This window comes from Helobdella robusta (assembly GCF_000326865.2).
Source record: "Helobdella robusta unplaced genomic scaffold HELROscaffold_21, whole genome shotgun sequence".
In the NCBI taxonomy this organism is placed as follows: domain Eukaryota; kingdom Metazoa; phylum Annelida; class Clitellata; order Rhynchobdellida; family Glossiphoniidae; genus Helobdella; species Helobdella robusta.
In genome coordinates, this window is record NW_008704124.1 from 1,752,498 (window position 1) to 1,766,103 (window position 13,606).

The 13,606-nt window shown below is 33.9% G+C and overlaps 2 protein-coding genes across 2 annotated transcripts; one reads left to right on the plus strand and one right to left on the minus strand.

Moving 5' to 3' along the window:
* Positions 1 to 638: 638 nt before the first annotated feature.
* HELRODRAFT_156877 (hypothetical protein) lies at positions 639 to 9,129 on the plus strand (the record flags this gene model as incomplete). The annotated part of the gene is made up of 7 exons (XM_009018372.1): positions 639 to 807; positions 1,035 to 1,212; positions 6,319 to 6,434; positions 6,728 to 6,826; positions 6,900 to 7,036; positions 7,098 to 7,211; positions 8,959 to 9,129. The coding sequence occupies 7 exons, from the start codon at positions 639 to 641 to the stop codon at positions 9,127 to 9,129; spliced, it is 984 nt and encodes a 327-aa protein (XP_009016620.1).
* A 280-nt stretch (positions 9,130 to 9,409) lies between these two features.
* HELRODRAFT_77997 (hypothetical protein) lies at positions 9,410 to 10,368 on the minus strand (the record flags this gene model as incomplete). The annotated part of the gene is made up of 4 exons (XM_009018373.1): positions 9,410 to 9,520; positions 9,609 to 9,744; positions 10,117 to 10,171; positions 10,257 to 10,368. Coding segments are annotated over 4 exons (414 nt in total), but the record flags the coding sequence as incomplete, so codon positions are not given.
* Between the last annotated feature and the right edge of the window lie 3,238 nt (positions 10,369 to 13,606).

The following is a 13,606-nucleotide window of genomic DNA, read 5'->3' on the forward strand; positions in this document are numbered from 1 at the left end:
TAGTTAATAAGCTGTGTGGATATTGGAAAATAGAAATAAATAATATTCATGACTCACTCAGCCAATTTTGTAAAATTCTGGCCTGTTATGAAAAAATTCATAAAACTTAACCGATCACAAATAAGTTTTTTTTTGGTGTCCAATAACATTTATACCTTCCGTTTGTTAATATCTTAATACTTTAAGATAAGGGAAGGCAGAAAAAACTCAAAATGTGTGGTGGGTCTACAGTTTTGGCTACTAATGTATTTTTTCATAATAGGCCCTGCTGTCTGGAATGGTTTGCCTAAGGATTTTCGTGATCCTGTGTTGCCTGTTATTCTATTTTGTAAAAGGTTGAAACACCACATTTTTGTCCAAATTTACCATGCTAATGTTTTTCTATTTGTTGCATTACCTTATAAAGGGCTATGCAATGTACTTCTATAATTGTATAATTGTTAGAGATCTGAGATCTTTTTAAAGTTTGCTTACAAACACATTAATAATAATAATACTAATAGTACTATCCAAGTTTTAATTTAACATTATAAAATAAATTGAACATGTTGTATTGAACTTTATTGGTATGATAATTCCAGCTTTTATCAATTTTTTTTAGTTACAACATTATTTTATAAATTTGTTTAAACAGAAAAATGGCCGAAGGAGTAGAGGTAGCATTAAACATTATTGTTAAATGGAATGGCTGTGATTATAAAATAAATTTAATGCCTTCCTCGAACATTCTTGATTTGAAAAATAGTATTTACAAAGAAACAAATGTTCTCCCTGAACGACAAAAACTTATGGGCTTAAAATTCAAAGGTATTATAATTAAATAAATCATAAATTTTTAGAAAAAATGTATATCAGTTTTTCAAGATTAGGTGAAGGTTGATTTTGATTCACTGTATAGTTTAAAATTTAAAAGATGATTTTAAAATCACAGTAATAGTTTGTTATAAAAGTTTATTTGAATAAAATGTTTTATGTCTGTAACTTTTTTGTGTCAGTGCAAGTTCTTAATGTTATTTTCAATTATATTCATGCAGGTAAAATTCCCGGTGATGAGGTTTGTTTAAAAGACCTACAATTGAAAGATAATTTGAAAATAATGATGATGGGTACCCAAGAGGAGGAGATTGCAAAAGTTACGGAAGGTGTAGTTGAATATCCTGAAGTTGTGAATGATCTTGACATTGAAGAAGAAGTTGTTGAAATACAAAATAAGTCTGTACAAGTTTTATGTCACTTGTCAATGTTTCTCATGTAAATCATCAACCATGTTTTCTATAATCATTCAAAATATTAAATGTTTTAATTAATAATTGTACACCTTGTACTTCCATATTAATTTTGTTTTGCTTCTATTATCCTTTTAATTTTTCAAGTTATACCCTTCTACCTTTGTTGGAAATGCCATGTGATAATATATTGGTCTTATGTCTTGATTATATAATTCACTCTGTAAAGCGTTTTAACTTAGGCAGATGTTCTGGGCTTTCCCTGCATCATTAAATATGCATGGCACTTGTTTTATATTTCCATCTTTTCTTTTATTTTCTTTTTCTTTCCGTTTACAATACTCTACTGTTTATTCTTGTTGGCTGGCTATCTAATTTTTCTAGCTTTATTATTTTATTATTTATTTTATTTAATTAACTTTATTATTTTTATTTTTTAGATTCAGTATTCTAATTTTTATTGAAACTTTGAAATTGAGTGTCATAAGCAGAGATCTCAATTCAGCTGGTTTTAATAAAACGCTCTAAAATTATGTTTACATCTTGTACGTAAAATAATTGGTTTTATTATTTTATGGATGGCACTGACGTGGAACTTTAGTCGCTTATTCGTCCGAAACTTTAGGCAAAAAAAACTGATTTGTACAGATATTATTAGATTATAGAAACATGCATGCACAATTGCACACACACGAACACACATGCAGAAATACACGCATTAAAACATACATACATTGATAACTAAAAGATAACTAACCTAATGCATTGCATTTTCACGGTGCCTTCATACTTAAAAGTAAAAACAGATTGTGTTTGGCTATGATTAATAATAAAATAACAATGAAGTCTTTTAGGCTATTTAATGCACAAAAAGTTTCTAAGATTAACGCCAAAAATCTTTTTCTTAAACATTGGGCGATGACGCAACACACCTATCATCTGCTCAGCTTGATGGGCGATGACAACACTCACGAGAAATTCAGAACATTGTGAATCCTGTTGGTAATGAAATATTTGTAGCTTTATGTGGTATCTGCACGTGCAATTTGATGGTCACTTGGTTGTGGAAATCAGTTCTTACGCAACCGTATAGGATGTTGTAGCATATGCATAAATCTATTATAAATCATTGGTGTTCTAGAGTGTTAAGATATAATGAATTTAGTGGTATTAGATATGATTAATTTTGTGTGAATGGAATAAGCTTAGTAAATTTCTTTTGAACGCTTTCAATATCTTTCACAAAGTATTTGATGTGAGGATTTCAATTAGAAAAGCAGTACTCACAAATCGGAATAAATAAGTGCGAAAAGGTTAGATTCCTGGGTTGGAATGGTAAGAGATCATCGCATATCTAATACATAGTTCATTGTGTTTGATGCATATTGTTGCGATTGCGCTAATGTGTTTGTTGTGTTTGTCCACCGAAACGGCGAGGACATTCGGCCTTCTGTTAGATCGTAGATGACTTCTTAATCCAAAATCTGATGCGCACAGTTTACCACAATGGGGGCATCGAGGATCAGTTGGTTTCAATTCTCTTGATGTTGCTGCATGACGTACAAGTCGACGCCTGTAAGAGGCATTTGTCCATTCCAGCATAAAACTTGTGGGACCAGCTTTACAAATCTTCTTCCATGTAGACCGATCTTTCGCTATTTTTTCAAGTCCAGCCGAGTTGATGTTACATTTCTGAAGTACGCTTTTCACTTGATATACGAATCGCTACTTTGGCCGACCGACTAAACGACAGTCATTTGATAGTTCGCTGTATAACAGTAAAAGAAACTCCGCCATACGAATATCATGACCTATCCAGCGCAGCTGTTGTTGCAAAAAAACAATAGATATTCAGCCTGTGTAGTACATGCAGTCTTAAACATGTCCGTGACGGGTATTTTGTGCCACCATCTTATTCCTAGAATGCTGCGAAGACAGCAAACATGGAAGGCTTCAAGGGCTTTGATGTGTCGACGATTCCAGGATTCAAAACCGTAAAGCAGTGCAGAAATGCAAACAGCTTGGTACACAGCAATCTTTGTCACCACGGTAAGATTGTGATTTAAAAAAACGCGACTCCTCAGTCTGCCAAATGTAACCGACGCCACCCTAGTGCGATGCTCAATTTCACGATCCAGACAGCATACTACCAAAATACATGAATTCCTGCGAATCATTGAGAGCATCTCCGTGAACCACGAAAGGTGTAACTGGTTTGTTTTCTAGTGAGGAAGAGTACCTCGGTTTATGTAGTGTTGACGACAAGTCCTGTACGATTATAGGCATACGACAAGACATTAAGACTATTTTGGAGAAAGGAGATGGTGTTGGCAGGAATGGCAGCGTCACCAGCTTATTGGAATTCGAAAATCCTATCGTGTGATACTTTGCTTTCCGCCTTGAGTCGTTGTATGTTAAAGAGGCTGCCGTCAAATGCCTGCGTCAGACGGAAAACCATCGCGATAGATGAGAACGGCGGCAGTGAGAAACAGATTAAAAATCACAGGGGCCAGAACGCAGCCCGGTTTTCACTCACCAAAACATCAAACGGTTTAGATTCCTTACCACCAACACACCAACAATGTCTTTGTATGAAATTCACGCAGTACCGTCAGAAATGTTGGCGTGCAGCCAAATCTACTCAGGATCATCCAAAACAAGTCTCTGTTGACCGAGTCGAAAGCTTTCGTCAGATCGATGAAGGCCAGGAAAAGATCCTGGTTCAGTTCACAGCACTTTTCCATCAAGGGACGTACAGCAAAAATCATATCGGTGGTGCGACGACCGCTTCGGAAGCCACATTGCGTTTATGGAATGACAACATTAACAATGTGTTTTTGAAATCGTTTCAACATGACATGTGCCAAAATCTTGCTAGCGGGGGAGAGCGAGGATATGCCACGACTGTTACCACACGATTGTCTATCGCCCTTCTTTTTGTAGATGGTCACGATGTTTGCATCCTTCCATTGCTGTGGTACTATGCCAGTGGTCCACACTCAAAAAATTAAATTATGCAGTCGCTGACATAGACAGAGACCACCATATTTGTATATCTCTGCGGGAATGCCGTCTGGTCCTGCCGTTTTGTTATTTTTCATTTCCTTGGCGGCTGACGTAACCTCATCGAGTACAGAAGGGCTATCAAGCTTAGCAACAGCCAGGAGTTTCGGAAGGGCTTCTATAAATGTTGGGTCCACCGGGTTGACGCAGTTCAACAAATCACCAAAGTGCTCGGCCCAGCGTGACACGATTCCCTCTAGGTGTCTGATCACTACAAGACCATTTTTTGACTTAATTGGACGTACAGAGTGCTAGGCCGGTCCGTAGACAAACTTGAGAGAGTCGTAAAACCTTTGCGTATTTTTTGTATCCGCTAATCTCTGTAGTTCCCTAGCTTTCTCTGTCCACCAATTGTTTCCCATGCAGCGCAGCACTAGCCGAACCTTTGTACGTGATTCTTTCCATGCAAGATTATGACTAGGTAAGTCCGGATTGCTGAGCCTATTTTTTATGGGCTTGGCTGTATTCTTTGTTTGCAAACGATCAAGAACGCCAGGTCGATTCTCATCAAACCTATCCTGATGCTTTTTGTGAAAAAAAACCCAAGAACATTCGTAGCTGTTGACAGTATGCTGGAGCTGATTAATGACCATTCATCGGTCACTGAAGGTACACCAGTAGGTTGCTAAAATACACTAGACAGTTCAGTTTGTTGTGTATGTTTGGAGAATTCTTTCTGAAGTTTTTCCTGCACAATCAGATTTTGGCGAGCCCTAATGTTCAGCTTTTTTCCTGGACCCTGTATACGAGTTGGTGGGGTAAGTTTAATTGCAAATTTGGATACGGCAAAACGATGATCAGTCCAACACTCTGCACCTCTTATAACTCGTGTGAATAGGCTGGGCACGTGTTTCGTTCCTACCGGGAACTCATCAGCAGCCCGAATACCTATCGGAATAGTATCGCAGTTTTTCTCTTTATATAGCTCCTAAGAATCACTTCGTTAGTTTGTGGTTTTTTTTATTATTAAAGATTGTTAGTTTTAGTCGTTAGGATTTTCAATCCGACAATATTTACATGTGCTCTGTGTTTGTAAATTATACTTTTGAGAAATACTAAAGAATGAATTATATAGAAATAAGCCTTGAAAAATCAAAATAAATTGTCTGCTTTATGTCGATTTTTATGCCAGAAAACCATGTTGACCAGGAGTAATGAGCTTGTAATTAGATAAAAACGAAAGCAATTCATCATTGAGTGAAATGGGTCTCTAATTACTTGTTAAGCTATCACTACAATCTTATTCTTATACGAAAATTTAAAGCAAAATTATGTTTTGAAAAAATAAAATGCGTGTCAGCTTTATTCAAAGATTGTTAAAACAAATTCCATTTCGCTGTCTTGGAAGAAGACTTCCTAATTTAAGTCAATAATTCACTTTTATATAGTGATAAAAGAAACATTGAATCGTGTTTGTCTGTACTTTTGTTCAAGAAATTCAAATAAGACTACATTGATAGTAAACAAGAATTTACAAACCCAGTATGAAATCTTATGATGCAAATTCCTAATATAAATTTTGCAATAATTTTTAGTTGTGTTCCCTATATTTTGTTTGTAAAACTAATGAATCAATCATTTCATTTAAATTTTTGTTCACGATGTCATCTTCACTTGTTTCGCTTATCAAATGTTTATATTCGTGTGCTGTATGATATTTTTGAAACTAATCCCACCCATCTTGCTTAACGTGAATTAATCGCTGCATAATGGTGTAATAATTTGGCGGCGCGATGGTGTAATGGCTAAGGTGCCTGGCATTGTTGATGCAGTGTCCGGGTTCGAATGCCAAAAAAAGATCCCCGCCTATCACATGCAAAAAGGGTGTTATGCGTTGATTCACGGTGCATTTATTGTGTTTGTTGTAATAATGATAATGCGCCTCAGTCGCTTGCCATGGCGCTATATAAAATGAATAAAATAACATTGTTGTTATAACGTGGTTCGAAAACTTTATTTCATGTTATTATTGAATATTTTATGAAATAACACTACTTACCTAAAATTGATAAATTGTATTCACACACAGGGCAGAATACTTGAGCAAAATCGAAAAAAGAATAAACACTTACCAGATTAATATATTGAACAATCCAAGGCCAAATAAAAAACTGCTTGTACTGGACATAGACTACACTTTATTCGGTAAGTAACAAATAATCGTGCTTTTTTAGTGGTCTTCCTTTATTGCATTCTTGCCATTATGAACTCTACTGGAAGTGGAAGCGGCAATTATATTACACATCCTTTATAATTGATACAGGAAGATCGATAGATTGGTCAGAGTAAAGTATGTATATAAGTGATGACACGAACGCTTCAAGGTGAACGTTCTGGTCAAAGGCTTCATTTCATTTCCAATATTTATTCTGTAGTGATAATCCACTGTTGCTCAACAGCGTAAAATAAAATGATTAAAATTAACCAAAATATTCAAGACCACAGATCAGTTGGCGAAACAGGATCAGATCTGATGCGACCATACCTTCATGAGTTTTTAACTTCGTCTTATGCTGATTATGATATTGTCATTTGGTGTTAGTAATTAATTAGTTTTTTAATTTCAGTTAACTGACTATATATATTCTGATAATGATTTTGAACTTCAAGCTGCCACAAGTATGAAATGGATAGAAGCAAAGATGAATGAACTGGGCGTTTCTAAAAACCCAAACTACAAATTGTGCTTTATGTTGGACAGTTTGGCCATGATAACAGTTCACGTGTCATCGTATGGAGTTATTGATGTAAGTTGATGTTGTTTAAACACTAATCGCTAATTAATGGTCATTCTAAACTAACTCATAGGTTAAACCATTGGGTGTTATTTGGGGCAAGTTTCCTCAATGGAACAAGCACAACACAATCATGTTCGATGATTTACGTAGAAACTTCATAATGAATCCACAAAATGGCTTGAAAGTAATTTATAGCTATTTGTCAATTATCTAACTAAACTTAACTATAACTTATAGTCGGTTACCAGCATGGTATTTCGTTATTATTATTAGTTTAGTGTCTTATGAATAGCTTCAAGAACGCTTGGATGTTCCGCTGATTGTAACGTCGCTGACGCCTGTTCAAATAAAAAATGTTTAAGTTGCTTCTTGAGGAGTGTGGTTTTTGGTTCCTAACGAATGTTTGCTGGCAAACCATTCCATATGTAAGAAGTAAAGTGAAGCTTCTGTTGACTATTGATGCTTTGTTAACAGGTTGATACAGATGATGACGAACAAAGATGACGAGTAGATGAACGAGGATGTATGAGTTGATGAAGATAAGAAGGTTGCGTTGCATGTAATATTTTAAGGTGAGTAGAGCTGGTTTATATATAATGCGTTGGCGAATTAGTGGACAATGTAGTTAAGTAAGTGAAAGTTCACTAGGAGAAAGAATATTTACATTTAGGACGACCTTCGCGAGTCTGTTCAGCTAAAAAGTAAGAAAGTAAACTAGATAGAAGAGAATTATAGTAGTCGAGACGTGAAAGGACAACACAACTAGTCAAAGCAGACAGGACGTCTACTGAAAGTAAATAAAAATGTGACGGATGTAGTAATTGCAAGTTTTTATTATAGTTGAAACATGAGAGCTGTTAGAGACGAGTCAAAAATTATACCAAAGATTTTGAGATTAGAGGGTTATTTTTTCAATTTTATAAACAAGCAAGAGCGGCAATGACGTCATTTATGCATTACAATTGTTGCATAGTTATCCTGGTAGATTAGATACAAGTGATTGGCAAGAACTGAAATATAAAATATCGTGGCACAAGTCAGGTGATTTATTTAAATTCCTATGCAATTCATTGGTGGCGTGCGAATAAAAACAAATGCTATTATCATTCGCTTTATATTAACATAAGAGCTGTATGGAGGCACGGCTGAGACGCTGACGAACAAAGTTTGGGTTAACCAGTAAGAAGTAAGAGACATTGGTTTCCGCTTAAAGAATGTGCACAAAGAATTTCGAAAAAGTTTGAAGGAAAACAAGACTAATGCGCTTTTAAACGTCTTGACGCCTTTCTACTCTGTTGAAAACCCAACTAATTAATTTTAGGCTTCTCATGTATTATTGGGTCATTTAAAATATTGTACATGGAAAGACAGGGAGTTGAGCATTTTTAGTCCATAAAATGTCGTTGTCACTTCACTCGTTGTAATACGCCGCCCTACAGTTTCATCAACGTCACTAAACTAGGTGAAAGGGGTTTCAATGCAAACAAGTACAAATAACGCAACCAAGCAAACTTCGTATTGTGATGGCAGGAAACGAATAATATAATATAATGCAAGTTAATTTAAAAGAAAATGTGTGATGGAAAGGGTTAAGTCAATTGAAATAGACAAAAAACAAATTTGTTGAATCTGAATTTTTTTAATTTTTGTTTTTTCCAACATTCAAAAAGATATTATTTATTTAAACAAAAAGATAATTTAAGACAAACAAAAATAATAATGCAAATTTTAGCATATTAAAATAAATAACCAAGGTCTTATCAAAAAGAGTTCGCAGTCCAATTCCAGATTTTAGAAGTATTAAGGGTTGGATGGACGCCAGTGATTTTCTAACGTGCACACAACCAATCCATTTCATTAACATTTACCGCAAAATTTCATCATTCGTGTTGTTACTGAATTTACGGAGACGTTCATCATTTATTTTTCAGATTCGTCCATTTAAAAACGCTCACACGAACAGAAGTACAGACAAAGAATTGAAAAAGTTATCAAAATATTTAAAATACATAGCTCCATTGGATGACTTTACAGCTTTAAACCACAGTGAGTGGGAATCCTACTATAAATCCAAAAAACGGGGACATCATCCGACAAGTTAAACGTAATAACTTGTAACGGACTCAAATTTTTTCACATTAATTTTCCAGAATTGTTTCTTGAAAAATTTCGGATAATTAGGGTGAAATGTTCAAAAAAATCAACTGTAAAAGAGAATGATTAAATGTTACCATTATCCATTATCATAATAAACACATTACGCAACAATACAAATTATATTAACAATTTATAAATCACGTACAATAGTTTTCAAATGTTATTTATAATAAAGCACATACATTCATTTGCCTACGTGCATTATACAACAAAAGTTATTTACAATCAAGGAATTAATCCTAATTTTTGCAAGCAGAGCGTGGCTGCTTCCATTTTTGCTATTTTCTTCTGTTGTGAGCTGTTTGGTGACAGATATTCTACCCCATTCAGAGTTATCTAGTGAGTGTAAAAATTAAAGTGTGGTAAATAATTTTACAGATGTACTGAAAAGTTATATATGTAAAGTAAAATATTTGTTTATAACCTTGAATTTGTACAATTTATTGTGGTCGGGTCCTGACTCTTCGAGGAGAGCGAAGTCTGGAGGGTTCCATTTTCGTTTGGAGCATGTTTCGGTGAGATAGGTAACCGGATGTTTGCCTGTAATGATGTCGCACATTCTATATTGAAAGTGTATAAAATGTTGAATCTTACTAATTCGGTTTTAATGTTTTTGTTAATAATTAATTCACTGTAATGAGCAATTTATACATTACATCAGTATTTAAACATCGTAGAACTTAAAAAAGATAAACTAACTGCTTATATCAGGTATGCCAGCACTAATGGCTCCAGGCATGGGCAGTAAAGGTTGCTTAGCGGGCCCAGGTGGCATCCTTAAAAGAGGAACGTTGTTTGGTAGTATGGGCATTTGAAGAAGAGGTCTCGATCCTGTTAACACTGCATTGCCCGCTTGATGTCTCAATATCATTTGTTGCATTCTCATTATCTGCTGTTGCTGCTGTTGTTTTAGCATCATTGCTTGTCTTAACATGGCTTGTTGCATCATTGCTCTCTCCAGAGCCAGCTTCTTAATTCGATCTGGATCTTCTTCTGGGGTTACCAAACCTTTTAAAAAATGTATCAAATTCTATTATTATTATTGTTATTAGAAAAAACCATTAAATAATACCTTTCCTATCAGTTTTCACGTCGATGGCGATAGGAACTTTCATTCCTTCATTATTCTTTCCCAAACCATCTCCATCTTTCCAACCCATCTTCTGCAATAGCAATTTACCAATGCCACCAGTAACTGGAGCTGCTCCACTTAGCGAATCCTTCACAAAAAAAATTTATTCAGTGAATTTTAAGTCTTACAGCATTAAAATGAGATATAATATTCTAACAATAACATGTTCATTTCATGAATATTAAAAGCAAATTGAAATGTTCATATTTTCTATCATCACACAAAACAATTCATTACGGCCAATATAGACAATTAAATGTTTGATACGAATAAGCATGCATACAAACAAATGATTCATCCAGAAAACTTACAAATGAATATGGCCTGGTTAGACAAGAACATACAATTTAAACACACACGTTTGTTGAAAGAAGTGGCAGTAGTTACACGACTCTTTTTGTTACACATCTGCTAATGACAGGCTATCAATATGTTCTATGTTGTGAGAGTTCACATTTATATTGTGCAAATATGATAAACATTACCGTTTCAGAATGTAATATTTATCATTACACTTTCATGTGAACTCATTTTTATAATCAAAAATGAAAAAGGTTCATTTTCAATTATAAAAGCATTACACAGATCATATGAGCCTGCTATTAGCAAAAAAATGTTTACATCTAAAGCAGTCTCATTGTTTGCATGTTTGATTATGCTACTATGTGTTTGTTCGTTAGTTATGTTTAACGTCGTGTGATGGATGTGGTGTTCATACATGTTCAAATGAATTTTTATTAATAAATTTCTATAAATATAATGTGGTTGTTTAATAGATATTATCTGCTTTTTCTATTCAAGTAAAAAAAACTATCAAGCACTAAGAAAAGCCTTTTGTAGTGGTGGGATCATGCTCACACTGTGGATGCTTTGTTACAACTGAAAATATTTTTTCCAACCGAATAACAATGAGAAAAGATGAAACAACAAGAAAGTTCTGCATTAAACAAATAACCTTCTTAGCCCATGTTTGGTAATTTCCAGACAGCTCCTGTTGAGAAAGGACTTGCACACCTGTTGATCCAGTGAACTGACCAGGTATCTCTTTGCCAGGAACCCATTGTGACATCATCGTTAAAGTGCTTGGTGTCTGATTATAAGAACATCAAATTATTATTATGTGATTCATATATTTATATGCAATTTATATATTTAAAAGAAGAAGGTGTGCACAATTTTTACACAATTTCAAAGTTACAAAATGAAAATACGCAATAAAATGCTACTTTTTCATTTTCATCTTTACTAGCAAAGGAGGCTCTGGGCAATTCATCTAACGAATCAATGTTCATTTCATTTCTGATGGCGGCCAAGTTTTCAGAGATTAACGAGTCCAACAATGCCTGTAAAAACGCAATTGGAAATATGAAATTATGTTGAAAATTAAATATTCGATTTAATTTACGAAGTTAGTATACACAGTATGTGATTGTCTATAGAGATGGCGGTCCAGTGAGATTACTGACAAAATTAGTTAGTACGCATTTTCAACACCTACATCTTGGCTTGCATTAGCCTGGACAGGTTGTACGACAACATCTGGGACCGGATTATTGGTTGTGCCACCTTCCAATGGTACCTCCTTGTGCTGAGTTCCACTTGAAACAGGAAATAAAGAACTCATCTGTGCTGTTTGTATCAACTTCTCCTGCAATGTCAACATTTCTCTTGGAGGGCCGCTCTGTCGAAATCAAAAAGTTTCTTTGTTGAATTGTAAAAGCAACAAATTTAGAAAAACCTGAAAAGTGTACCTTCATATCTTTGTTGGTTCTTGCAGGAATGAAAGGCATTTCCTCCTCGTCTATCAACTTGTTTGTGTTTTCTAATATTTCTTCGAGGTTTTCAACATGTATCTCGGATATTTTCTTGCAAAAGTCTAAAAATTATGAAAATATTGAAACAATTCAACATATGAAATTCAAGAAAACTCCATAGCAAAGATATATGATGAAATAATATGCATGAAAGATAACTGTTATATATTTGTTTGTTTGTTTGTTGCTCAAAACCGATCTAAAAAAGTGCATTATTAACTGCTAGTTGAGAAACACTTCTCTTTCATATTTTTGAATACTTTTAAATATATAATAAAATGTATGTTTTTACATAAAAATGGACATTATGAAATAAAATTTAAACAAATCTAAAAAGCCTTAGTTTTCAAAAGATCTGAGTTAAATGTGTAAGGTTTGAGGCAGAGTTAGTATTATATTGACTCAAGTAATGGAGGAACAAGATGTAAATAATTATTATCTGTTTGAGTCCCACAATAAAAATGAAATATGTTGCAATCAACAAATGAGAATCTTTAAGAATAACAACCTGTGAGTTCTTGCACAGACTTTCCACCAGCTTTAATCACTTTGAGTTCATCTGGTTTCATTTTAACGGCTGCACCAAGCCCTGCTGCAGCATTTTTGAAAGCATTCTTACTGCAGTGAAAAAAAAATAAATAAAAAATTTTCATTCAAAAATATCATCTAATCTAAGCAGTTGGTAAATGCCCATGATATGGACAAGATTACTTGACTTGTTTAATAATTGCTAATTATAAGTTATCATTTAATGGGCTTCGTTAGAAACTAATAATTATAAGTGACTAATTATGACCTTCTTTGATAGTTATTGATTATAAATGAACAGGACAGAAAATCAAGTTTGGTTATGAAAGGCAGGTTAAACAGCAGAGAGAATAATTAATGCAGCAGATAAGTACAGTGTAGCGAAAAAATCCCAAAATTTAATTATAAATAAAATTCTGCCAAAGGAAAAGTTTCTTCTTAAAAAAGCCAGCACAATAAAAAGAGGCTGACTGTTAGAAAATACTGATGATGATATAGTAATTACCACCCTAGTTTGAAAGCTTTCATGAATAAATATATAAATAAATCTCAGAATTCAATTTCAAGCTTAGTTGGTGTGATGAAGCTCAGTACTTAACTCTAACCTTACTCTGCGTTGCAGGTTTATGCTAGAAATTAAAAAAATTCTTTCTTCAAATTAGAGTGCTAATGTATTAAATAAAAGCCACAAAAATAATTTTAAAAATTATCGTTGACTAAATGAAAATGAACATACAGAGCTATCTGTCTGAGTCTTGCTTTGTCAATTGTGAACTTCGGATCTTCCGCGTTTGTATTTCTGAAAAAAATGTAGAAAATATTTATAATAAGAACTAATAAAAGCAATTGTTAATTTTAATAGTTAATGTTCAGTTTTAATGAAGACTGATTTTAAAAAGTTCAATATCAGAATATGCATAACAAATTGAGATTTTGCATGGTTCGTAA